General features: G+C 37.3%; 1 protein-coding gene across 6 annotated transcripts; it reads left to right on the forward strand.

Moving 5' to 3' along the window:
• Positions 1–1,688: 1,688 nt before the first annotated feature.
• LOC107002199 (FH protein interacting protein FIP2) lies at positions 1,689–27,993 on the forward strand. 6 transcript variants are annotated; one of them, XM_027912362.1, is made up of 12 exons: positions 1,689–1,845; positions 2,516–2,625; positions 5,942–6,076; positions 8,094–8,249; positions 9,968–10,051; positions 11,674–11,720; positions 11,949–12,022; positions 12,687–12,745; positions 13,048–13,107; positions 20,611–20,691; positions 25,079–25,117; positions 27,706–27,993. In XM_027912362.1, the coding sequence occupies exons 1-12, from the start codon at positions 1,797–1,799 to the stop codon at positions 27,757–27,759; spliced, it is 948 nt and encodes a 315-aa protein (XP_027768163.1). In that variant the 5' UTR covers positions 1,689–1,796; the 3' UTR covers positions 27,760–27,993. The 6 variants fall into 6 exon arrangements, 5 of the variants coding, with proteins under 5 accessions (XP_027768163.1, XP_015055605.1, XP_027768165.1 ...); XM_027912363.1 differs by having other exon boundaries at positions 1,707–1,845; positions 2,430–2,625; XR_003574823.1 differs by lacking the exons at positions 25,079–25,117; positions 27,706–27,993 and adding an exon at positions 20,094–20,257.

Here is a 27,993-nt window from a genome sequence, read left to right on the forward strand (position 1 = left end):
TCGGTGCAAAACATTAATTCTCATGGAGTACTTATTAAGTCTTGCCTGAACTTATATTCATGGAAGAATGTCCTGACAATCAATCCAAGCTTAGTTCATATGATAGCTCTAAGATCATGTGTGAGAATGACTTTTCACCATTCATGTCTACATATAAATCTAAGATTCAATTAGGTGAGAAAACCTTTCAATCTTAGGATCTTCATTATGTGATAAAACATTTCACATCATATTTTATGCATAGGTGTGTATATGAAAATGTCCGTTCAACAACACAACAACAACATCATAAGCATTGACACTTCACTTCAAAGTGTTCTTAAAGCATTTACATCATACTTTTCCCTTCCAAGGTTCAAAGCTCACTTTCAATCAACACATCTAGAATTCAAACATTAGACATGAATATCATCATAATTCAAGTGACTCAATCACCACATACATAATTTCATGACATTCCTCTTTCATCAACAAAGGCCCAGATCATAAGATCACAATTGAAAAATATGAGAATTTCATGGGATCTTTAGGAATCATCATGAAAACCATTGGAAATCATTAAATCATGCTTAATATAACATAATCCAACCGTTAGAACCAAGTTTGAAAGGAACCCATGTCTTTGGAATCAAATCCTAATATTTGGGGATTTCTATCTTTTGAAATTGGAGATTTAAAGAGGAATACATGAATGAAAGTTATCTATGGATGAAAATTACCATACCTTAACAATAAAGCCTAATGGATTTGATATGAAGAACCTTCCTTCTTGAACCCTAACTTGAATCTCCTTCTTCTTCCTTAAGTTTCTAGAGAAAGAATATTTTGGGAGAGGATGAGCTTTACGATTTATTTGGGTTTTGGAAATAATGAGTTGAATTGGTGAGTTTTAATTTAGAGTTAAAAATATAGTGACCCTAAGTTAAGGCAAAACGACCTCACTTAATTCTAACTTAAACTGAAATTACCCAAAACACCCTCCATTTTAAGTGGGCTGCCCAGGTACCACGTGGGGTCCCACGAGTTGTGGTCATGACCACGAGCCGTGGTCTCCTTCGTGGACCTTGAGGTAGTGGCTTGGTAAAAGTGCCATTAGCCCCCAAGCCCAAGGCACCTTCATAGAAGGATCCACAACTCGTGGTCCTTGCCACGAGCTGTGGTCCCTCTCGTGGGCCTTGAGGCAATGGCTAAGCCACCTCTCCTCCACCCTCACACATCCAACTCCCCTCCATGAGTCGTGATCTTCACCACGAGCCGTGAAGTGGCTCGTGAAGAGGGGTTAATTTTGGGCAGTTTTGGGGAGACTATTGCCTAGCCCACCAAGAGCCACACCAAGGGTCGTGGTCTTGACCATGAGACGTGGTGGTAGGTTGGGCAGTGTCTACACCAAGGTAGGCTGCCCTAGCCCACTTTCTTGTCCCTTGCCCTCCTTCCTTGACGTTAATCCTCACGTTAAACTCTAGTTTAGCCAACCGATTTTCGGGGTGTTACAAGATACACGTTACAGTAAAGTATCTAAGTTAATTATGCGAATAACTTTAAAAGATTACAAAATGACTTCAGCTTTTTAAATATTAAAACCGAACACAATTTCGTGACTTGATAAATTTCCAAATAAAGTGTAATAATATTCCTAAATATGAGAAGTGTAGGAGGTAAAGTGGAAATTACTCAAGTGAGAGGGGTCAATAATGCTACTTTCGAAGACTAGAAAGTAGAAAGGAGGAGTAGAATCTATTTTTTTCTTTGGAGAGTGACAGTGAGTCCATTGAATCATCAATCCTCAAACTCTGAGAATGGCCTATGACTCCGAAAGTTCGTCTTCCATGGTTCGTCTAAATATCGGTAAGCCTTGATCTTTTGAATCTACTTCCCTAGGCATTTCGGGCATTAAGAATTTGTAGTGATGCTCCATATTAAGATCTAGACGAATTGATTTCCAATTCTGTCGCTACACAAGGATTGATATAAGGTGCAGTTTTAGAAGTATTACTCTTTCTTAGGTCATGAATGTATATCTCAAAAGTTGGTTTTAGCTCACAGGTTTTCCTTTTCTCATAGTACACTGAATGATGCATAAGGTACAATATTAGAAGCAGTAATCTATTTGGGTCAGAAATGAGTATAACAGTTACATTAGTTCCAATCTTAGACATCTGAGTTGACAGAAATGAGATTTCTCTTCCATTTATTTCTACAACATAAAACACTTAAGAAACATTCTGCAAGATTTTGGAGTCTATAGACTTGTTGAATTTTGCTTAAATTAAAGTTCCAACTAAAATATTGGAGGTGGTTTCCATTTAAGTTCATCCCAGGGATATTCTCTTTTCCAGCTGGATTGCGTATTTTTGTATTAATTATTATGTTTAATATATTCACTTTGTTACTTGAACATGAAAGGATAATACTGAAGAATTGTCACGCAGGAAAATGATTTTGCCTTGTCATTTTCTCACACACAAATCTTTTTTGGGCTGATTTTTATGAGTGATTTAAAAAATTTTCTCTAAAGGAGGAAGGAAGTTTTGCACAACACTGGATACCCTCACACAACGTGAGCCAGACTCGATGCTCGCTGCTATGTTTAGTGGTCGTCATACTATCTGCCAGGAGTCAGAGAAGGTACATGTTATGCACACACTCACTTCTTTAATTACATAAGGCACATTGCAATTGACTCTCAGATGTTGAACTACAGTTAGAGAAGAGTATCATTCATAGTTAATGAAGGAGGATGGAAGTTAGCCTGTTACTTTAATTTTGGAAATTTCAAGTATTTTCCATGACCTGAGAGAATGGGGGTCTTCTCTTATCCCTTGAAACTCTGATCTATATCATACAATATACAATGATGTGAAGTAGAGTGCTGCAAGAATTTTAAACAATTGGTTGTGCTTGGGTCAAGCAAAATCTTTGATTGGAAAAAGCAAGACGCCAAGACCACTGGTTGCACATAAAAGCACCAATTCAGATTCAGTTCACCAATTCAGATTCAGTTCCTTCTCTAGTCAGAGTTTATCTCCCAAAAGAATGGCTGTCATGCACCTGCCTCCCCCTGCCAAGGGAGCCACTTTTCGTTCTTTCATGTCTAACAAACTATTCTTCCGAGGTTTGATGGTCTCATCTATATGTCTCAACCTGAGTTAAACTTAACCCTTGTTACTCTGTTTGCTAGCCTATATAGGTTTTTGGTTTTCTGTACATCTAATCTCTAAGTTGTGAGAAACGTGCTGATTGCTTCAAGCTGTTGCACCTCTGTTACTTGTCTCAAAAAAAGAAAAACTGTTGCAACAAATCAAATTGAATAGAAATTTAATGGCCCATCAGCTTTCGTCCTCTCCACCTCTTCCTCCATTTCTCCCTTCAAAATCAGGGCAAGCCTTCTTTTGGTCTTCCCCACAATTTTTTTTTCTAAATTTAGTCAGATATCTCCACTTCTCATAGTCTCTTTCCATTGTTCCTGACCTTATGCAACCTCAACAATTTCAACACCAACCTTTGATTGGATAAATGGAAGTGACCTTGCTGATCAAATCAATAAATAAATCATGTAGGAATGGGTTAAAGATTTTACTAACATATGCCTTTTTAAACAGTTCCTGAGAGTGAGAGAGAGGCTTATATTTAACTGAATAGGTTTAACTATATATGTGAAAAGAACACCATGTTTTTGTGGTATCTAAGTAGATCTGATTGGTCAAACTGAAGAGACAAACTAAGGAGGATATACCTATCTATAAGATGAAAACCTTTTTTTTATAAGGAAAATAAATTAATTGTTAGTGGGAACAATCTCTCTACCTTTACAATGTAGGAATAAGGTTGCGGATACCAGAAGATTACACTGGGTATGTTGTTGTTAGAGTAGAACTCCATACCCAAGGATGTGGCCTAGTGGTCAATGAAATGGGTTGAGAACTATGAGGTCTCATGTTCAAACTCATCAGAGACACAAATCACTAGTTGTTTTCTTCTCATATATCCTAGCCTTGGCAGTCACCTGATACATGAAGCTGGTGGGAGGTGAAAGGTATCCTGTGGAATTAGTCGAGGTGAGCGCAAGCTTGTCCAAACACCACGGTTATAAAAAAATGATTCTCTACAAAAGACTCCGATTTATCTATACAAATAGGAATCTTTAGGGTGCACCAAACTCGGAGCAGATTTTGTCCCACCTCGCAACCATCAGAGTCCTTCCCCGCCTTATTGTTCATATGTTGACACTTTCCAGTAGCAAGACTGAATGTTCTAACCTGTTCACCACCTTCAGAATTGACCCCCACAGATTCTGCAAGAAACTCCGATGTGGAACACGTAGCTGGAATGGACCCACTTCGGAATGAAATTTTTTGGCTTAGAGTTGTTGCAGATGAGAGGCACCTGTTGAACAACATTTAACAGGCTAATAACTTTTCATAGTCTTTCACTAGAATGTTCTCTTGACAATTCACAACTTATTCCTTGGCTGAGTTTGGACAATATCATTTGTTATGCATAATGTAATGCCATATCATCATTCTGTTTTTAGGCTAGCTATTCTTCATTCATCGATGAACGATGCTGAACCAAATGTGAAATCTAAAGCATACATCAGAATACGATCCATGTTTATGTATCCTATGATGGCTCTTATAGTAAGAGAAAAACACCTTGTTGTGTCACTGTAAAAAAGAATTAGACAAAAGAATCCAATTTGGACGTGATCCATATAAATCGATTTTTTATTTTTTGATAACTAAAATTTAGAACTCTTGTTAATAAACCAAAACCATCTGATGACAAGAAGTACAAGGTGAGTAATATTTTGCTTGGAGGCCAATTGATTCGGTTTTCTTGAAATCAACGAGTGGACTTGAAACCATAGATCCATTTTTGTGATCCAGCGACTCAGACACTAATCCTTTATCTCACTCACACACTGCTGGCGAGTGATCTTTGTTATCGTGGGATTAGTCAGAATAAGGAATACTGTAGTATTCATGAACATATTATTCATTAGTATCCCATTACTGATGTCTGATAGTTCAAAGAGAAAATGCAGCTTGCCGAGAGCTTCAATGTATGTGATAAAGAAATTAAGCAGAGTAATATGATCTTGCACAGATTGGAATATCCCTTTTGTTTTTTTGATAGTTTGAGTACACCCACGACTCACAAGATAGATGACTAGACCTCTTTTTTAGAGAACCATAATTTTGTGTGGGTTCTCTACTCTTTCGCATACTATATACTGGTCTTTTTACTTCAGAAGATCAATAAAATAAAAGGAAACAAGCTAAGAAAGTACCTTGAACTTCTTGTAATTTTGTAATAAAATAAAAAAGCACCAATCTTTTCACCAATTACTTTATGAATCTCAATATTTTATTCCTTTCTTTGGAAATGGAGTGCTGAAATGTCAGTACAAGATGCGATTTTTAAAACAGTTCACGTGAAACATAAACAAGCATGTACAAAAGCTCCAAGGTCTCTTACATTTTTGCACTTATTTTCTTTCTCTGCTCTTTTTGTGTTTTCTTTCTCTGTTGTGTGTAATTAGATGTTACATCATGTTAGTCTTGACACTAGGTCGCTCTGCTTTTGTGTCTAGTGTTCTCATAAGGTCAATGATTTTGATGTTTAGTAGTTCAAATTTGGACAGTTCTAGATAAATTGTGCAGATGCACAGGGTCCTAAAATACTGGTTGGTTTTGGTTACCACTTACCATAATGCACTGTGCATTTATCCATATTAGGAATTAGCTCGGAGGCTTGTTCATTGGTATTAGCTGGTTCTTTAGTTTCTGGAAATGTAATTTATATCTCATTCTTGTCAAAAAATATATTTATTATCTTTGACAGATATCAAGTTCATGCTCCTTCATGTTGATCTTTGGAGAAGAGACATCTATGGTCTAGTTTTCACGACTTCATATCTCCTTTCAATGTGTTTTTGCAGGGACACATATTCGTTGACAGGGACGGAAAGCACTTCCGCCATATCCTTAATTGGTTGAGGGATGGTGTAATTCCACCCCTGAAAGATTCTGAATATGCTCAGCTTCTGCGGGAGGCGGAGTACTATCAACTCCTTGTAAATCCATTATCCTCTTCTAGTGTTTATCGTGCACTTGTATATGTTTTGTGTTCTAAATCACTCATATTGCCATGTGAATGTGGTCATTAAGATTTAAGGGCAGATTTTGTTTGCTTGAACCATGTGCCTGTACCTTGTGGCAGTCCATGATTGGAATTACTTTTCTTAGTTTTTCAAGCCTTCGAGATACTTTTTCTGTAACTTTTTGGTGTTTCATGTAGGTGATATACTTTTCATTCATTTGCTTATGCTTCTTAAAGACCTAGGAGAATGTTATATTTAGCCTCTTCAAATAGAACAGGACCAGGTTTTTCCTAGATCATTGAACTATTTGAGATATAGATTGAGCATGCTTGAGATTTTCTTGGTTATAAACCAATATTTCCTGAGATAGGGAACCAAAGTGCTACTTGTCATGGTTTCCAAACCATCGATATTGACACACCCACTGAATAGTTGTGCTTTATTTCTTTTGGGGAATCATTTCTTGATATATATGTTAAATGGAAGATATAGAGATGTCAGTTTAGCCATATATACAGATGGTTTGGCATATCTTTGGGTAATGCCGAAATCTGGGAAGGAGTTGATGTTCAGCTGGAAGAGTAAAGCTCGAAGAAGAAGCCACAATGTGTGGAATGTAACTCCTCTTGCTCTAATGTGGGTCATTTGGAAAGAGAGGAATATGAGAGCTTTTGAAGGGGTGGAGATGAGCTTTGTTCAATTGAGAAGTAGTCTCCCATCCTTATTTTCTTTTGGTGCACCCATGTAGTTCCTTTTTGTATGTGTTGTCAAAGGTGCACTTACGCCCTGAAGCGAGGCTCAAAACATGTTGAGCGCTTTGACTTGCTAAAATATGTGTTACAGTGTCGTCATCAAGGCTCTACGACATACTTTTTTCTTGCGAATGAGCATTTCCTGAAGAGGTGACAATAAGACATTCATATTTCACTCTATCGTAAAACAATCAATTTCTTCGTCCATATATTTGTTTTTCATGCTTATAATTATTAGTCTTGGACTATATATATATATATATATATATATATATATANGAGAACTAAGCAGCCAATCTAAATTCTTATGGCAAAGAGTGGAGTGAACCATCAATTTTCAAACCACTTTAGATGTCATTTTGTACTTGATGTGAGACACTATATAACTCAACACCCTTTGGCAGACGTAACTCCAATTTGGGATTTACATGTGGACATATGAGTAGAAAATGGGCTTGCAAAAGGTTGATTTTGGTGCCATGTAAAAAGAATCTTATTATTTAACATAGACTAGGTTTGGTGAGCCTTATTTTAGTTGTGGTCTATCAAAAATTTCTCCATCTCTGTGAAACAGGGTAAGCTACAATGTTATCAAATGCGCGCTTAAACCCTGAAGCGAGGCTCAAAACGCGCATTGAGCGTTTTGCCTCGCTTAATGTGCGCTACAGGGTCATCATCAAGGCTGTAGGACGTACTTTACCTTGTGAATGAGTATTTCCTGAAGAGGCGACGCTATACCATTGATATTTTGCTTTTTCGTAAAAACAATCAATTTCTTAGTCCTAAATTTGTTATTCATGCTTTTAATTTTTAGTCTTGGATTAAACATATATATATATATATATATATATTTGTATGTTTTCTCCATTTGCGCCTTTTCTCAATAAAACCCATGCTTTCTTTGCGCTTAAAGCCTCAACGAATCTTAGCGCTTTTTTGCACTTTTCGCTTCTGATAACATTGGTTTGTATAAAGGATTGGTTCGAAGTTGGTAACATTGAAGAGGACCATTTTTTGTAGGTTTCTCCTTTTTGGTATGCCTCTTGTATACGGCCATGTTGGCCTTGTTATTATCAATGATATCTTTTACTTGATAATTTTTTAATCTTCCTTTACTAAAGAGGTATGTTGTACTGAAATGTAGCTATTTTGGGAGTTACAAATATTTTCTGACAGCTAAAGTAGTTTGTGTGTCTGCGGAGTTGTTAAGAGCTCTTAGTTTATCTATTTCTTTTCAGGGTCTAGTAGATGGAATTAAATCTGCCCTAAGTAAGAGGAAGGAGGATGAGGAGTTGGGTACTGAATTGACACGCATTGACATAATCAAATGCATACAGTCTGACAGAGTCAGATTTCGGGGAATTAATCTTTCTGGTCTTGATCTTTCGAAGTTGGTAATAATTTAGTGCTAGACTATTTCATTTCTTTTTGTTCTTAGTTGCAGATATGGATACTTGATCTAGACTTCTTGCAGTACCATCTTGTTGTCTTAATAACTATGCTCATTTCCTCGTGTAGTTTCTATGCTTCATAAAGAGCTTATGCTTCTATGGGCATGATCGCCATCTCCTCATTGTTTTATGTTGTTTTTCTGTGTTTTAATAAATAAGAGAAGCAACCATTTATTCAAAGAGGTTATGACAAAGGACAAGTTGTCCTCAAGTAAGATAAGTCTTACATTAAGAAAAGGGTGCAATTACATGCAACTCTGTTTTCCATTTACCCCAAGAAGGGGGAAAAATTAGAATACAGAGTTGATCTAATCTAGAATTGAAGGAATGTCCTGTCGCCTTACTCCACAATTATAAAAACACTGTTAAGAGACTTTTTGGGATTTGAGGTTCAGGAGGAATTTTCACTATTGAGAGGTGACTGAGCTTCAGAGACGGCTAGTTTTACTTCAAAAGCAATGTGAATCAGTCAACAAATCTGATGTTTTTAGTTGAGAATTGGGGAATAACAAAGTGTTCTCTGTTAAGTTCTTTTATGAGAAGCTCTTGGGTCGGGGGGATGAGGGTTCCCATATGCTTTGGACGTGGATCATACTCCGTTACGTTGCGAAATAGCCACAAGGTTATCGGGGGATATATTCAGATGGTTCGACATTTCCTGGGTAATGACAAGATCTGTGAAGGAGTTTATGTTACTGGAGGAGTGAAGTTAGAAGAAGAAGACACAAAGCATGGAATGTTACTTCTTCTGCTCTTTTGTGGGTCATTTGGAAAGAGAAAAATATGAGAGCTTTTGAAGGGTGGATATGAGCTTTGCCAATTGAGTAGTCTTCAATCCCTTTCTATTTGGTGCACCCATGTAGTTCCTGTTTGTATAGAGGACTGTGCGTCTTTTGGAGAGAACCATATTTTGTAGGCTTTCCCCCTTTTTTGGTATAAAGTGATGGGCAAGATATTTCTCCTTTTCTGTGGGCAATAGGCAAATGTAGCTCATTGGGAAACGTAGATTATTCACCAGCAGAAAAAGCTTCAGCTTTGGTAGATTGCATGATGACCTTTTCTGCTTCCCTTTGCTTCCTACGGAGGTAAATAGTCAAAAAAGTTTCCCGTAGAATGTGAGCGTTGAGGCATTCATCGAAACAAAGAGAGAGGAGCGGAGTTTGGACTTCAATCTTCATGAACATAGCATTTGGTTTTGTGCTTGAGTTTGGAACCGCGGAAGGCCAAATCAAGGCTTTTCCAAATTTCCGTTACCGAAAAACTGAGCCCTGGAAACCAATCACTGAACTGAACAACTGAAGTTACAAATATGCATAACCTAAACCGACGGAATAAAGTGAAAACTGGTTTGGTCGTTTTTCTGGTCTTACGCACACCCCTACTCTGACTTTATCCCTTAATAAAATAATTACCTTATCCAAAAGACATGATAATTTATGTTCCTTACAAAGTGGGAAATTCCAAAAAAGGAAGCTCATCTTGATAGCATCTGATAATGACTTCTTTGCTCTGTTTTACTGCAGTACAACCCCCCATCCCTTCTTTTTTGGCAACTTGGGAGAATCTCCCAAGCATTTGGCCATGTCAGATGTGTTGATATCATTATTCATATAATTTTCTACAACTTTTTAATTAGTCAATGATATCTGTTCTATGTGCAGGACTTGTCGTTTGTGGATTTCAGCTATGCATGTCTAAAAACAGTGTTCTTCTCACGTGCCAATCTTCAATGTGCAAAATTCAGGGTATTATTGCTCAATTAAATGTCTCTGAATTTTCAACTGCAGTTAGTGTGTAGATCACTGAGAATGTTGTACTTCTACAATTAGTCATAATACCTTGGGAGAGTGGGCATCTGACTTTAGCAGTAAATTTCTTTTATTTACACTTGTGATAATAGTCTAGAATCATATATAATTCTGAGTGAGAACATAGTAGTACTGCACTTTCTGTGGATGAGCTACTTCTTTACAGTTTTGGAGGTTTGGTTTGATGAAGGGAGAAAAGTTCTGAATTTGATGTGCTCTCACTTTAGCTTTGTTTGACTGAAAAATACTTCTAGGTCTTTCTACTTTTGCAAGATTAAGAATTATGTTTCGCAGTGTTGCAGCGGTCAACCTTAGCCGAGCGCTCAACTGGAGCTAATTGGCATGCTTCAGTCCTGTTGAGGTTATTGATGATAGATGAGTGTCTTAGTAGCCAATTTCACAAAAATGGCTGGACTGGGGTTTGACTAGGTTATACCAGCTAGATGAAAGGTTTGTAATCTTGTTTGGCTGCAGCATAGGAAGGAAGAAGTTATGGAAATGGTTAGCTATGGTACAGGACCCTTCATTTTGTCTTTAAGTATCCACGTTGAGTGGGCATCGCAAGTGTAACACCTTGTTGGATTGATAGCTTTTGCAGATTCTCATACCTCAGTCAGTGATTTCTAGTCTTCTTTGCAAATTGTCTCCTTTTAGGGTGTTCTGCACATTATTTTTGAGTAAGTGGTAGTTTGTATAACAAATGTACACTATTGTATGCCTTATATTGGGTAAAAGAAGTTTGGGAGATAGTAAGCAATGTTACATAGAGCCATAGACTCTTAATTTGCCTTGATATACCAATGATGACTGGGTATGACATGGTAATATCATATTGGACTGTGTGTGGTTAAATCTCATTCCTGATTCCATATAACATAATCATAAGCACACCCAAGGTTAAGGGTGTGGCCTAGTGGTCAATGAAGTGGGTTGAGAATCATGAGGTCTTCGGTTCAAATCATAGCAGAGGCAAAAACTCTAGGTGGTTCTTCCCATCTGTCCTAGCCTTGGTGGATAGAGTTAACTGATACCTGTTGCTGGCTGGAGGTGGCAGGTATTTGGTGGAATTAGTTGAGGTGCACTCAAGCTAGCCTGTACACCACGATTATAAAAAGATAAATAACATAGACATAGGCATATCAATTTATCTGAGCCTTGCTAATTGTCTCATTTGGTGCTGAGGGTATTTGCAAACATACTTCAGACAAAGCTAGTTGTTTCTATAAATTTAGTGCACAATATTGTCTGTTTACTTGCAGTTAGAAAAAAAATGCACATTTTCTTTGGTGTAGCCATTGTACATGGCTGGCAACTTTTGGTCTTCTTCAATGAGAAGTCCTTGCTTACAAATCTAGAAAAGGGATAAGGAAAAGGAAAAGATAACTTTTATGCAGTGATACTCTTGGTTGGATGGTGGTATATTCAATGTCTTTGTTGACAAGGGAGTGGAACTCTAGGAACATTTGTAATTCTAAGCTCATTACACTAATACCTTTCCATGACTTAGTTACTAGATAATACTATTTTTTTTCTTGATCGTTCTTTAACTTTTGTCGCAGGATGTCGATGCCGAAGCTTCCATTTTTCACAATGCCACATTGCGCGAGTAAGCTATAGCGCATAATCTTAAAGTCTCCACATCTTATGTAGATCATGCATAGTGTTTGATCATCTTAACAGTGTTTGATATTTTGAAGATTCACCCTCTTTATATCCTCTTTTTAGCAGGCTTTACATGTTTGTGTGGATTAAAATTTAAGCACATAAATATTATTTTCAAGCCCATCTTTACTGTCAAGTTGCAACCTTAGTGATTTCATTTTGCCTAGGGAAGATGTGAATTCACTGGAGCAAATCTTCGTGGAGCTGTATTAGCTGGTGCTAATCTTCAAAGTGCAAATTTACAAGGTAATGGTTATTACAGACTACAGAGTACAGATTTGTTCTGAAACTAAACGGTAAGAGTGATTTCTTCATGTGGAGTTCTGCACAAGTAAGACTACAATTTATAACCAATAATTTGTGTTTCTTCAAGTTTGTTGTTACTGTATTTTGAGCCATGTCCAATCTCCTCATATCCTGAGAAGAAAAGAAAGGGAGAATAGAAGAAGGTAGAGAGACTAGAAAGGGCTGGGGGGGTGGGGAGGGGGTGTTGAGAGAGTGAGAACAGCAAGAATTACTTGTTTCTTGGAAGTGAGGTATTCTTTGGGTAATTTTTCTAGCATCAGGCACTCCTATGGAAGTGTGCTATGTTTCTGTTCTACGGTGCATCATGCATGTTTGAAGTGTCATGTGCTAGAACCTCAAATGCTTACTGTTAGACAGGTAGGTTATAATGTTTGAAGTAGGTGTATTCTGAACTTATCAACTTATCAGATAATCAACGTATCTACCTTCTTTGCTCTAAGTTGCCCGGACTCTTCACTTTCATTATAAGTTGCTGTTTTTGTTTCCCAGTGTAAAGTATGATGAACGATCTGCTTGTTATCTAGATATCTATTATTTTTCTTACTATTTTTCTTCATCTCCCTGACATTTATTATTATGATAATCTTCCTTTATTTCCATACAGATGCTTGTCTAATAGGCTGTAGCTTTTGTGGGGCGGATCTTCGTTCTGCTCACCTACAGGTTAAACTTCTAAAACTGTAATGTCTGTTGCTGCATCCTCTGTGGATCCTTTTAAATTTTTGACATTTTACGTGTTTTCTTGACAAGATATTCTACTACAGCTCCATTCTCTGATGCACCTAAATTATATAAAAAAAAAATTATATCTTTGATGGTAGAAAGTGAACTTGTAATGATTTGGAATAAGGCCTAGATTCTTATCCTTTGCCTAAATCCTCTCACTTCAGTTTTACAACTCTATTTAGCATTTATATTCTGAAGCCTGTTTAATGTACTGAATTACTGTTTATATTTATTCCCAGACAGCTGATCTTACCAATGCCAACCTCGAAGGAGCTAATCTTGAAGGTGCAAATCTGAAGGTAAAAGTTATGCATGTAATACTATTGCCTAAATTCACCCAAGGTGGAATTATATTGGATACAGAAGCAGCTATTAAAACTAAGTTAAAAGTATTACTCTGGTGAACATGCGACTTTTGAACTATTTTTATTGCTCGTAGTTCACTCATCCAACCTCAATTTATTTGTGCTTCTGCTAAAATCCTGCAAACTTTCTTTAGAAGTACTTACCCAGAGGCCGAGACTGTTAAAATATTTTTATTGCTTGTAATTCACTGGAAGTTATCTCAAATGATCATGTCATTTCATTTCTGTTTTTGTGTTAAGATTTCTGCTAATCTTACTAACTGTTCTTTTAACAGTAATTGTTAAGTACTTTATGTAAGTCTTGCTTCTTTCTTGGACCACAGTTTCTTGCAACAGGAACAAGTGACCTTCCGACAGCCTAATGTACTTAATTCTTCTCCGCACAGCTTCAAAATGCTTTTTTGACACAATGAAAATGTTTTAGATATTTCCTAACACAATAATGCATGGGCCTTCTAATCGCCTCAAAAGTGATTCCTCCTCGTGTATTATGCTAGTTATCTTGGACTTGGCCTGACCTGCAGAGCTGAGAAAAATTGAATGGTGAAGGGTCTAACCACTAGGGGATAAAGTTTTACAAGGCACAAAATGTTTAACTTGAACTGACAAGCATACCCATACACCACCTTATAAGGCGTGCAACCCTCCATCCCTTCTGATGTGTGATGGGTTCTACATTACTTGCTTACCGATGTCACCCTAACCTTCTTTGTCTTCACCTGGACGGGCCATTTCATTGTTTTATAAGGCACTTGCTAAACCCGGTTTACTATAACACCTAAAGTACAATGCAATAAGATTTCTTCTTTCAGTCTCAAACCAATAGGTTCTGCCAATCCCCTCCAATAACTTGAGTAAACGAGTTTCCCAAACAGTCAGAAAGATATCTCTCACCAATAATCAAATTTTTCTTGAACTTTGCAGTCAAGGATCGCTCTCTCTCTTTCTCCTATTTTTCTTTGGGATCTATAAATAGTAAGTGCAGTCATTAATAAAGGGGCACCAAGGGTTTTCAGATCCTTCTATATTGTCCAAAAATACAAATAATAATAAAAAGTGAGAGTTCTATGAATGAGAGAACGACCAAATTAGTCGTTGATGTATACGGGTTGAATTATTTTGGTCCTTTATTGATATAGTGTCAATTGAGTAAGCTTAAAGAGCAAAGACGATTGAGAATCACTCTTGAACAGCTGAACTCAAATCTTCCAAGGAAGAAGATGAATTGAGAGAGAGAGAATTTCTTATTGATCTGCAGATTGATTCTTTACAATGAACTCAACGAGTATATGTAAGAAGGGACAGCTGTCCACAAATCAGTTATAACAACTTGTAAGCGACTTCCTCTACAACTATTACAACTCACGTGTCAGTCACGTCTCCCACTTAACAGACTCAAATACAAAATTAACAACTAATTCAATTTCTAATCAATTGACATGTAACAGTACTCCCCCTCTTCATCGAATCCTTGACCTCAAGGATAAAAATGTGGAAACCGCTGGGTGAAAGACTGATAATCCTCCCAAGTGCTATCGTCTTCAGACGCATTGAACCATTTAACTAACAACTGAGTAGCAGGCCTGCCATGCTTCTTGATAATCCTCCTATCAAGAACTGCTTCTGGTGTCAAGAGGATGTGACCAGCATCAACATGAACCTCAGGGAGGGTAGCAGAAACTATATGGGACCCTAACTTCTTTTTGAGCTGAGAAATATGAAAAGTAGGGTGAATTCGAGAGGCAGGGGGTAATTGGAGAGTGTACGCAACTGAACCCACCCTTGCTATGATTCGAAAAGGACCAAAAAACTTGGCTGAAAGTTTTTGGAAAGTATGAGATTTCAATGATGTCTGTCTGTAAGGATGTAACTTTATGTAGACCCAATCCCCAATTACATAAGACCTATCAGTTCTTCCTTTGTCGGCCTGAGATTTCATTCGACTTTGGGTCTAGCTAAATGAGACTTTAGGCATCTCAAGGTAGCCTCGCTGGCTTGTTACCAGGTCAAGTTGGGAGTCGAAAGGCATGTATGGAAGGAGCGGAGGAGGTGTTTGACCATAAACAACAACATAGGGTGTCATGTTAATAGCAGAATGAAATGAAGTGTTGTACCACCATTCGGCCAGAGCCAACCATTGGGGCCATTCCCTAGGTTTCTCAAACGTCATGCACCTGAGATAACACTCAAGAGATCTATTAACAACTTCAGTCTGCCCATCTGTTTGAGGGTAGTATGCAGAAGAAGTGAGCAAGGTATCCTTCTGCAATTTGAACAATTCTTTCCAAAACCTGCTTGTAAGTACTGGATCTCTATCAGAGACTATGGTTTTTGGCATGCCATGGAGTTTGAATACCCCATTCATGAAAGCCTGAGCTACCTCCACTGCAGTATAAGGGTGCCATTAAGTGAGCTGCCTTGTTCTACCTGTCAACTACCACAAAAATAACCTCATGTCCAGCGACCTTAGGAAGACCCTCTATAAAATCCATTGAAATATCTTGCCACACTTTTTTGGAATTGGTAGAGGTTGAAGAAGGTCAGGGTATGCTACATTTTCACCCTTGCACCTCTGACAAACATCACAACACCTAACATAGGCATAGACATCCTGTTTCATTTTCTTCCGGTAAAAATCCTGTTTAAGCCTCTGTAAGGTGGCTGTTATACCAGAATGACTTCCAGTAGCACTGTTATGGTATAAAGCTATCAAATCTTTCCTCACTGTAGCCACAGAGCCTACCATCATCTTACTTTTTCTACTCAAGATCCCAGCATGATAACTGTAGTAAGGTTTAGTAACAACTGTAGTCTGAATGGAAGTGATTAGTTTCTGTAGCACAGGATCCTGCAACCACGAGTTCTTAACATCTTCAAGTAGTTGAGCTTGAACCCCAGAGATGCTACAAAGCTGGATGGGTTCCTCTCTTCTAGAAAGAGCATCTGCAACAACATTGTCTTTGCCTTTTTTATAGGAAATAAGGTAGTCATAACCAAGTAGTTTGACCAACCACTTCTGTTGGCTAGGGGTGGTAATCCTTTGCTCCATCAAATATTTGAGGGGTTGATAATCATATTTTAATTATAAATTGCCTACCCAAAAGATAAGGCCTCCACTTCTGGACAGCTGACACTAGTGCTAACACTTCCCTTTCATAAACTGATAGGGCTTGATTCTTCGCATACAACCTTTGACTAAAAATGCTATAGGTCTGTGATTTTGTGCAAGTACAGCACCAATACCTCCTCCAGAGGCATCCGTTTCCACTATGAATTCTGTGGAAAAATCTGATAATGCTAACACAGGTGCTGAAGTAACGGCCAGTTTGAGCTTGTCAAAAGCTTGAGAAGCAGCTTCAGTGCATTTGAGATTTCCCTTCTTCAATAAGTCATTCAAGGGTCTTGCTATAATACCAAAACTTTGGATAAACCTCATGTAGTACCCTGCAAGTCCCAAAAACCCTCTCAATCCTTTTAAAGTTGTAGATTGGGGCCAGTTCATAACAGCATCTACCTTGCTTCCATCCATAGCAACCCCTTCTTGAGAGATGGTATGACCTAAATAATCAATTTGTTGAACCCCAAATGCACATTTGATCTGCTTCGCATACTAAACATTTTCTAGAATAATCTTGAAAGTTTCCCTCAAGTGAGAAAGGTGATCAGTCCACTTAGAGCTGTAGACAAGGATATCATCAAAGAATACTAAAATGAACTTTCTGAGACGAGGAAGAAAAATCCGATTCATCAAGCTTTGAAATGTGGAGGGGGCATTGGTTAGGCCGAAAGGCATGACCATGAATTCATAATGAACTTGATGGGTTCGAAAAGCAGTTTTTGGGATGTCAGGCTCAAACATCCTAATCTGATGATAACCTGATCGTAGATCCAACTTAGAGAAATACTTTGCACCATGTAGCTCATCTAACAATTCTTCAATCAATGGAATGGGAAACTTATCCTTGATAGTACGTGAATTTAGTTCTTTGTAATCAACACACATTCTCCATGAACCATCCTTCTTCTTAACCATGACTATGGGTGAAGAATATGGACTGGTACTAGGCCTTATCACTCCTGAATCCATCATCTCATTGGACCAGCTTCTCAATCTCATCCTTCTGAATTGCAGCGTATCTGTAGGGTCTAATGTTGATAGGAGAAGTGCCTTCCTTCAAGACAATTCTATGGTCATGATCTCTTGATGGTGGTAATTCAGTTGGTGCCTCAAACAAATCATTGAAATCTTGCAGTATCTCCTGTATGTCAGCTTTATCCTTACCAACTTCATCACAAGTGTTTATAGAAAAGAAACTTCCTGGTTCTCCACTGTACTCCTCCCCTAAATACATACCCACAGAAATCAAGCATAGTTCTGCTGGTTTAGCTAACAATTTATCCATGCCACTCTGCTGTACCAGCTTAGCTGCCGGAGGTTTGATACCCCTCAGAGACACCTTGTATCCCATGATACTGAACTCCATTTTAAGTTGTTTGAAATTCCACGTTATATCCTCCAAGGTAATTAACCATTGGACCCCAAGGACCATGCTACACCCTTCAGTAGGTAGCACTAACATGTCAGAATCGAATGAGACCCCTTGCATTTTCCAAACCAGCTTCTTACATGTATATTGACAATGCATCTTGTTTCCATCAGCCACAGACACAGGAAAAAGAGAGATAGCAGTTAAAATACATCCTAACCTTTTGGCAGTGTTTAAATCCAGAAAATTGTGAGTACTCCCTGTATCAATTAGGACTTGTACAGCCTTGCCTTTAACAGATACTGTTACTCTCATAGTCCTAAAGTCATGCAGTCCATTCATGGCATGAACAAAAACATGAGGCAGAATAACCCCCTGATCATCAGTCTACAGGGAGTCGCCTATCATAGTCAAGAATTCAGCAGGGTTTGCAACAACTTTCTGCTCTACTTCCTCAACACCCTCGCTGTCCTCCTCTACTTCCATAGAAAATTATTGTCGCTTCTTCTTACAAACATGGCCATACACATACTTTTCATCACAATTAAAACATAGTCCTTTGCTCCTCCTTTCATCCATCTCATTGACATTTTTCAGGTTAGGTTTGGGGTTATTAGAGAAGGTCGTGGAATTTTTGGAAGGGTTTGGATGACTTCTACTAGATTGGTAGGTGGATCCATAAGAAAAAGTGGGAGGATTATCAAATCTGGGAGTGGTTTTGGGATTGGAAAGTACTGAAGATCCAGAAAATACTTGCTGCTGGACAACTATGGCCTGCTCCTGTATTTTAGCTAAGTTAACTGCCTTAGCTAGTGACCTTGGTGCAAGCATTTTAACAGGTAAGCCAACTTCTGGTTTCAATCCTCTAACAAAGCAACTAACAACCTGATCTTCTGATAGTTCAGCCCTAGTGAGTAATTCATCAAAGAGATTGACATAGTCTTGAACAGAGTTTACCTGTCTCAAGTCCTTGAAGTCGCTCATTGGATCGTCAAATAGTTCAGCCCCAAACCTAGCATAGAGGCTTCCTACATACTCAGTCAACCATGGCCATTCCCTTGACAGCCTGTGCTTCACATAAGATTGGTGCCATTGGAGTGCCTTGCCCTCGAAGTTGCAAGATGCCAGCTTAACTTTTGAGTCTTCCGGGGTTTCGTCTACATCGAAAAAATTGTTCACATTTGTAACGCCATTCCTTCAGTCCTTGTCCATCAAATTTAGGGAAATCCATCTGGTAATTACGGGTTGGCAATTGATAATTTCCAGGTCTATTTTCGCCCCTAGGAATTCCTTCAGCTGGGGGTCTAACACCGCCATGGGTGTTCATAGATGTTGCCAGCAATCTTCGAAATTTGTCCATGGCCTGAGCCACACTAGCATCCACAGACTGTCGAATCTCCGCGACAGAGCTGGTTACTCCTTCCATGGAGTGTTTGAGATTGTCGACCTCCTTGCGCAGCTCCTGCATCCGAGTGTTGTGATCTCCCATTGCCACAAATCAGAGAAATCTCTTGCTCTGATACGAATGATACAGTGTCAATTGAGTAAGCCTAAAGAGCAAAGACGATTGAAAATTGCTCTTGAACAGCTGAACTCGAATCTTCCAAGGAGGAAGATGAATTGAGAGAGAAGATAGAGAGAGAAAGAGAATTTCTTATTGGTCTGCAAATTGGTTCTTTATAATGAATTCAACAGTATATGTACGAAGGGACAGCTGTCCACAAATCAGTTATAACAACTTGTAACCGACTTCCTCTACAACTATTACTACTCACATGTCAGTCATGTTTCCCATTTAACAGACTCAAATACAAAATTAACGACTAATTCAATTTCTAATCAATTGACATGTAACATTTATATATACCTCCTTATTGAAATAGTCCTCGATGTATATAGAAAGCTGATCATATTGATCCTTAGCCCTAAAACAAACAGTAAAAGTAAAAAGTTCCGTTAAATTTAATTGTGGGTTACTTTGAAATTGACACCTGACAGACCCTTTCTCCCGCAATCTTCTTCCTTTCACCATTAAAGGTATGGTCCATCTTCAGTCCACCCACCAGCCATATTCTTATAAGAACAGTAAAACACACTACACTCATTTCTTATCTCCCTCTAAACAATAATCCCCAGCAGCTTCCATTTTCATATATACATAAATAAAACAAAAAGTGAGATCGCTAAAACAAATGTGACCTAATTAAATCAGATGATACATTCCATTCCTCTTCCCAGGAAAACTCCATAAACCAACTCTCTTCAAACTTTAACCAACTATTCTCTCTTTTTATAGCTAGATATGGGAAGAATATAGCTTTCTTTTTGTTTTGTCCTTTTTAAAACTAATGATTGATATACAAAACGTTACCTTTATCAAAAAAAAAAAAAAACTGATAGTCTTTTCATGTATTTTTCTATTTCATTGTTCAGATAGAAGGGTGAAAACTGAACGGACAGAGGTTGAAAATCGATATCTTCACAATGTTCTTTGAAAATTGAAGAGATTTTTGTGTGTCAAAAAGGATTTTGGTAATGAAAAGAAGAATAAACCAACTGAAAATTGCAGCAGAATTGGCGTAAGAAAGACGATTGAGGTAGAAGGGGTCTGCCACTTGTCAATTTCGAGGCACCCACAATTAAGTTTAACAGAAATTTTCATTTGTACAGTTAGTTTTAGGGTTGGCAATCAAAATGATCATCTTTTTATATACATCAAGGATTATTTCAATAAAAATAAGTATATATAAAGGACCATAATAGTTCAACCCCTAAACATCAAGGACCATTTTGGTCATTTTCTCTACTATGAAGTATGAACTATACAATAGCCTACTCATCTAAAGATCATATGAAATGAGTCAGCTACTCTTATTATATTTCCTTTTGAGTCCAAACAAGAGTCAGTTTCCTTTATGCCTCTTAATTGATTTTCCACTACTTATTCCAGGGTGCGAAGTTAACCAATGCAAATCTGAAGGGTGCAAACCTTCAAAGAGCTTATCTTCGGCATGTGAATCTTCGTGATACAGTAAGTCATATTACCACTGCCAGTCAGTTGGGCTTTGTAATAGCCTACTCATCTATCCTCAATTATGTTGATTCTGTCAAGCACATATGTGGAAATTTTTAGGAAAGAAAAGACAATTGCTTGAAATAAAGCCAGATTTTCATTCACTGACAAGGATTAACCTTTTCCCTGGCCTTTTGCTGGATGTTCTTGTAATCCAATTCACCGATGAATTTCCATCTGGAAGGAAAAAAGGTTGATAATGTGAATCAAAGTTCTCTTGAATAATAATAATTATATTGGAATCTCTGTGATATCCAATGGAACCTTCGCCTTTGAACTTTAAACTACATATAGGAAATGCATTTCACCTCACCAACTGTTGGGATGTAGTAATCATAAATTTCTAAAGATAAGTAAATGACACTCTCTCCCACTATAAACCATCTTTCCTGTATATCTGTCTTTGAAATTCCTTTTCTGACTCAAACCATTGAGTTTTTGGGCGTTCATATGGCTACTATCTCACGAGTTCATTTCAACTTCAAGTTGCATCTTGCAGTGTTGAAATAATTTTCCCGACCTCACTCGTTTTCTTGTGCTGTCTTGCATATTTCTGATTGTGATTGCTAAATTGTACTGTATTTTCCATGTATTATATGTGTAAAGAAGCATGAGAGGTTAACATCAACATTTTTGAATGTCTAGCTCAGTGTTTAAAGGCGCGCTTAAGCCCTGAAGCGAGGCTCAAAACATGTTGAGCGCTTTGCCTCGCTTTATGTGCTCTTCAGTGTCGTCATCAAGGTTCTAAGACAAACTTTTCACTGCTAATGAGCCTCATATGAAGAAGTGACACTAAACAATTAATATTTTATTATATCATAATTTTTTTTCAATTTCTTTGGTCATAAATGTGTCATTCATGTTTATAATTTCTAGTCTTGGACTAAACATATATATTTGTATTTTTTCTCCCTTTGCGCCTTTTTTCATTAAAGCTCACGCTTTATTTCCGCTTTGCGCTTAAAGTCCCCATAGACCTTAAGAGATTTTTTGTGCTTTTCGCCTTTGATAACATCACTCTAGCTCCAGGTTTTTGAGTATAACAGTATGTACATTATGTTGTTTGACTACTTAATTTCTCGTCAACCAAAAAGGCCAAAAGGCAGGACATTTTAGTTATGAATATATAGCATTTATGAAGTTTGTGAGATACCTATCAAATTATGTGCAAAACTTGCTTGGTAATTGTTGCTTCCAATTGCACACACAAGTGTACGTGATCGCACAAGTAATTTAGTGGCTCTAAAAGAGCCGGATTATCGAACCCATAAGACTTGTCTATTAATTATCTTACTAAATTATGTACATCTCCACTAATTAAGCATGCTCGAATAGAATCAAATATGACTTTAATGGGTTGTAATTTAGGCTAGGGGACGGCTAGGAAAGCTATAAAATAGTGACTTGCACTTCCCTAAGCACTTGACAATTTTAGACTTCATCATCCATTGTTTTCTTTAGTTTATTTGTAGCCCTCTCTTCCAACAATTATTTCACAAGTAATTCTCATCATCTCAAGAATGCTTCGAGTTTTCTTTTTTTTTTCTGGAGGATTTTTTTTCTCCATTTTTTTTCTTTTTCATTTCACGTTCTTTTGAAGAGTGCTTTTTCATCACTTTATAGTTATCATTGTTTAACTTTTTCCACTTAACCATCCCTTTTTTGTCTTTAGATTTACCAATTATAATCAGTCTATGCTACATTGCTCAAGGAAGCAATGTGCAAGAATCAAGAATTCAACATAAGAGTTAAGGCAAAAGTATGGCTACCAACAAAAGGCTACATGCTCAGAGGTTAGCTAGTGCTATAATATTTGAAAAGGCTAAAATTTACAAGACAAATTAAGAAAAGCCTATCATCTTCTCCTAAACAAAGCGACACTTTTTATTTCGCTTCAATAACATGCAGGGCAAGTACCCTTCGAGGTGGCCCAGTGGTTTGAGCTTGGGACTTCCATGTTGGAGGTCTCAAGTTCGAAACCCCTTGCCAGCGAAAGCAAGGGGTTTGCCTTTTGGGTGGAGCTCGTCGCACCAGGCTTTCCTAGTGCGGGTTATCTCTCCTATGTGGTTTGCGAGTTATTGCATAGAAGCGGGATTTTACCCTGTGCGCACCCAAAAGGATAGCGGCTGCGGGTTTCCATTGTCGTCAAAAAAAAAAACATGCAGGGCAAGTTTTAGACTAAGATGTAAAATATGAAATAAATAAATTCTCACCACACATGACACAAGTATTAATCAAGATGGATCAATTCAACTTTAAGAGAGACAAGATCATAACTACAAAATAAAATAAGTTATATACAAAGTGACAATCATGAGCCTAGTTGTCAAAGATGATGCAATTTTATTAGCAATCAAGCATTCACAAGAAAATACTACTCAAAATTGGGCCTTAATAACAAGTATCACACAACTCAAAAGGGTCTCTTTTTTCTCCAAAAATAAAAAAAATTACTTCCTATAAACAAAAGATACTCTGGTCAAAGGAACTATCCTCAGGAAAAGAACCGAAACAAAGTCAAGGAACCCATCCTAAAAAAAACTTAATAAAACAGTAAAAACTAGGAATTCATTCCTCCACCCCATACTTAAAAGATATTATGTCCCCAAAGCATCAAATAAAAATTTAAAACAAGGGTTGGAAAAACTCCATGAGGCTTCTAGGCCTAGCTAGTAACATATTTACTTAATTTTCATCAATGATCATATGCACCCCACAATTAAGCTCAAACGTGCTCCTTTGCCTCAAATTTTGGGTACTCAGACTTTCCCTAATCTGCAAAAAACAATACAAAGAAATAACACCTAAAAAAATAAAATAAGAAGATACATTATAAATTGGGTTGTCTCACAATAAGCGCCTAATTTAACGTCGTTGCATGACACAAGTAATTTCACCACTTTTCTTTTCACTTTGAACTTATGAATTGTAGCCCCTAACTTTACATCAACTTTCTGCTCCTCTCAAGGAGAGGGTGGTATAAAGATAAAAGGAACCAAGTAATCGATGTCACATCTTGCACTTCTTGGCTCTTAGGTGAGGAATGTTGTTGTCTTCGTGGACTAGAAAACTTTAGGATGTTGGGGTCTTTTTCCACATCTTGACACTCCTCCATTATTTAGATGACTTTAATTTCATATTATCATCATCCAAGCATAATGTAGAAAAATGTATTCAAGATGCCTCAACTCTGAAGCAACATTATTACAACATTCTCACTTTTGTACTCCTCAACATTCGACATTAAGAAATAAGGTATTGTTGAATGGTTGGAATTCCTCTTTTTGCTCCACTAGTTGGTCATTATCCACGGCAATTGGTGAGATGTCTCAACCTTTTTGTTCATGTGAGCCTTCAAGTATTGAATATTCAAACCAAATTGATCTATTTCTTATATGGGCTCAATTCTACCTTCAATCAGTTGGATTGTCATGTATGTAAGACCATCACGGATAGACTCTTGAACCTTTAGAAGTTGAGTTTGTTCCTATAGCCAAGATTGTCTCACTATCTCTGCTTCTTCACAACTTTCTCCTTGTAGGGATGCAATCTCTTCTAATTGAGCATTAGTTAGGCCTGTAACTTGCAATTGATCAGCGTCAAGTGTAGCTTGCAGTTTAATGTTTTTTTCTCGTTGTTCCATCATTATTGATTCCTGTTCCATGAGTTTTGATTGCATTTTGTTGTGTACTAACTTTCTTTTGTCCAACTTGTTCATAAATTGCTTTAAAATAAATTGCGCATCTCTTGTTCATCATTTTCTACTTCATCACCCCTGCTAACATCACAAATAAACAGAAAAATCATAATAGGGGTTTGGGGGAGGGAAATAAGAGTTAGGACAACCGTTCCAAGGAGCATTTTGACCACCTCATATATGACATATAGTACACTCAATATCCAAGTGGTGTCCATTACAATAATTACAAGGATATTTATAATAATACTCCTCACCCAACCACTATTTATCCCAATTATCCATATCATTAAGAGTACTAAACTATTCAAGGGAAATAATAATAATATATGTTCAGAAAAAAAAATTTAAAAAAAACTTAAATAAAAAATATAACCTAGAAGAATGATTAATTTCTAAGTTCTTGGCAGCGGCGCCATAACCTTGTTGCTTCCAATTGTACACGCAAGTGTACGTGGCCACACGAGTAATATAGTGGCTCTAAAATAGTCGGATTATGGAACTCAAAGGATTTGTCTATTAATCATCTTACTAAATTATACTAGTCTAATTATTTATTCAAGAGTGTCAAAAAAGTTTGATTTATAAATAAAAGAATGCAAGAATCAAATACTAATTTTACCTTATTATGATTGGGGAAATTTCCAGGGTTGCAACATTTTTAAGGTTTCATGTATCACATCTCAGGTAATGAATTAACTACGGTTATCAAATTACTGATTTACAGGATTGATTATATGATCATGATCTCCCTACCTTTAATTGCCTACTCCAATTGATTGTCTAACTACATCGTTGAGTGGGAATAGACAGACTCAATTGGCGAGCATTTATGTTTCATCTCGTTTAGTATCCAAGCTTAGTGTTCGTCCGGTGTCAATGATGAACACAAGTATGAACAAGTGATATGCAAGAGAGATCGAGTTCTTTGTATTCTTTGGTCTTTCTACCTCTTGGTTTCCCGAGTTCAAGAATAGACGATATGTTTATTCCTGTGGTGATCAAGCATGAAATACTAAATTTAGAATATAAAAGTAATTTAAGTGATAACCAACATTAACTCAAAACAATCGATGTTCAACAATTATCCGTAGCCGCAACCCTCACAACAAGGGTCTTTAGCTACTAATGTCTAAGAAAGCAGAAAAAGAAAAAGAACCCTTACGGTGAAATTTATTTCTTGCCTTCTGCACTTGAAAAAGAAGAAGCTCCCCTACAAAAGAACCCTATGGCTCTATTTATAGTTGCGGAAAATAATCCCTCCTAATTGATTCGAACTCCTTAATTTTCAGAATTTTCTTCGGGGCGTTCGTGGGGCAGCACGCCACCTTAGTGCCAGGACTGCTGGGGCAGTGTGTGAACAGTACGGCAAAAGTTGGCTTCAGTAGTTTAGGCCCTGGCGCGGTGCACCAAGGCTGCTCCAGGGGTGTTTTTCTGCAGTCATTTTTCCTTCACTCCCGTCACCTCCTATTTAGCTCATATTCCTTTAGGAGCCCCTACATGTGCTAATCATGTAGGTTAGTGCGCATTCATTGCAATACTTTATCAAAACCAGTGTTATCAAAGGCTCTCTTAAGCCTTAAAGCGAGCTCAAAATGTGTTGAGCGTTTCACCTCGTTTTATGTGCTCTTTAGTGTCGTCATCAAGGTTCTAAGGTAAACTTTTCTTTGCCAATGAGCCTCTTATGAAGAAGTGAAACGAAACGAAATAATTAATATTTCACTTTATCGTAAATTCTTTTCAATTACTTTGGTCATATATTTGTCATTCATGTTTATAATTATTATTCTTGGACTAAACATATATATTTGTGTTCTTTTCTCCCTTTGCGCCTTTTTTCATTAAAGCACATGCTTTATTTGCGCTTAAAGGCCCCATGGACCTTAGAGTTTTTTGCGCTTTTCGCCTTTGATAACACTGATCAAAACACAACAATTATCATAAAAATGTCCTCGAAACATAAGTCACATGTGGGTAAATCGTAGTATATGGGCAAATAAATATGCCCAAGATCAGTAATTCCTTAAATCTTGCTCTCGGATGATCTAGTCTGATTCCTTCCAGAGAGGCACCATTGAGTTTTTTTATACTAGAGTTTAAGCAATGAATTTCCATGAGCACATCTTCCCATATTAGCAAATCTGATTCATGTCTGTGATCTTTATTTGCCAAAATGTCTGCACACTGATTTGCTCCCTCCAGATGTTGATAATATTTGCTTTCTCGACTTCCGGGTATCTGCAATCCTTGATAATAGCCTTGGAGGATGAAACTGTATGCTCGTTGATAAGCTTAACAAGAAGCAAACAATCTGTTTCCACTTCTAATTATTTTTATCTCACTGCCTATGCTAATTGTAGCCCTTGTTCGACTCCTATTTCCGTAAGGAAGCTTGAGGTAGGTTTTATCTTACATGAATATCCCATTATCCTTTTCCCTTGATTATCTCAAAGTCTTCCAAAAGCAGCATCTCCAGTTTGGCTTTTCACATTGCCATCAATGTTCAGTTTAATCTTTTCTAAACAAGGAGGAGACCAAGTGAGTAATAGTCTTAACTTCAGATAAGAAGTTCATCAAGGAAATATTTCAACAATTTCCCAAGCATAATCACTATTATGTGCAAAGATCTGTTGATGGACGTTATTTTTTCCAATCAAATTTCTATTTCTTTCTTTCCATTTGCCAAATAGATGAAAATGTTAGTGTAACACAGTAGGAGATCAATCAATCCATTCAAGCATAAGCATAGCATTCATTTCATGAAATCGATCTCATTTTGGGAGAGGAAACTATCCCTAATTTATCTATATTTTCTACTAGTCCTAATAATATGTGAAAAGTCCTCCTTTTCATCATCACATCATTCGCATTTGGGGAAGTCAATTATCTTCCTAGTGGATATAAGGTTATGTCTTACAACCCATATGAGTTTTTTAGAAAAAAAAAAAAGAGGGTCTTACAAGTCATATGAAGCGTCTTATTTTCCCTAGATGAAGTTTCCATATATTAGTCAATGTCCTATCATTTGAGTTGTGTATCCAATTATGCTTCTGTTGATCCTTGGACTAATCTCCTTTTTACCACTGCATTCAATGTAGAAATGTCTGATGTAACAAATTTAACCATAGTAGTTAACTGATGATGGTATGTTTGCCTAGTATATAGGGAAAGGGATGAAAGCTTCAAGGGTGTGATTCAGCTCTGTTGCTTAATATTCTCTGCTCGCCATTTTATTTGATTCTAGTTGGAACTAAATATTTCTCTCTTTCTCTCAGCATTTGGAGGGGGCGAAGCTTGATGGTGCCAATTTACTGGGTGCAATCAGGTGACACACAGATTTGTTCTCATCCCAAACCTCTACAAAAAGGATTTGTATAGCAATAGTATCAAGCCTTACATGTATTGACCAACTATTTTAGTTTAATTTGGTGGTCTAAATCTCAATTTAATTATCTGTATGCGTGTAAACCCAAATTGTTTCAAACCATTCTGGCCTTGTAAAAATGTTTAACTTATCAAATCTGAGATGATCAAACAAGAGGTACTTTCCAAGAAGAATTGAA

The sequence above is a fragment of the Solanum pennellii genome, chromosome 10 (genome assembly GCF_001406875.1).
Source record: "Solanum pennellii chromosome 10, SPENNV200".
Lineage (NCBI taxonomy): Eukaryota > Viridiplantae > Streptophyta > Magnoliopsida > Solanales > Solanaceae > Solanum > Solanum pennellii.

What these genes read in the sequence shown, in the direction of transcription:
- LOC107002199 (XM_027912362.1), top strand. Translation starts at nt 1,797, where the DNA reads ATGGCCTATGACTCCGAAAGTTCGTCTTCCATGGTTCGTCTAAATATC. An exon ending in CATGGTTCGTCTAAATATCG is followed by an intron (nt 1,846 to 2,515) that starts GTAAGCCTTGAT and finishes TTTTCTCTAAAG; the next exon opens with GAGGAAGGAAGTTTTGCACA. An exon ending in TCTGCCAGGAGTCAGAGAAG is followed by an intron (nt 2,626 to 5,941) that starts GTACATGTTATG and finishes GTGTTTTTGCAG; the next exon opens with GGACACATATTCGTTGACAG.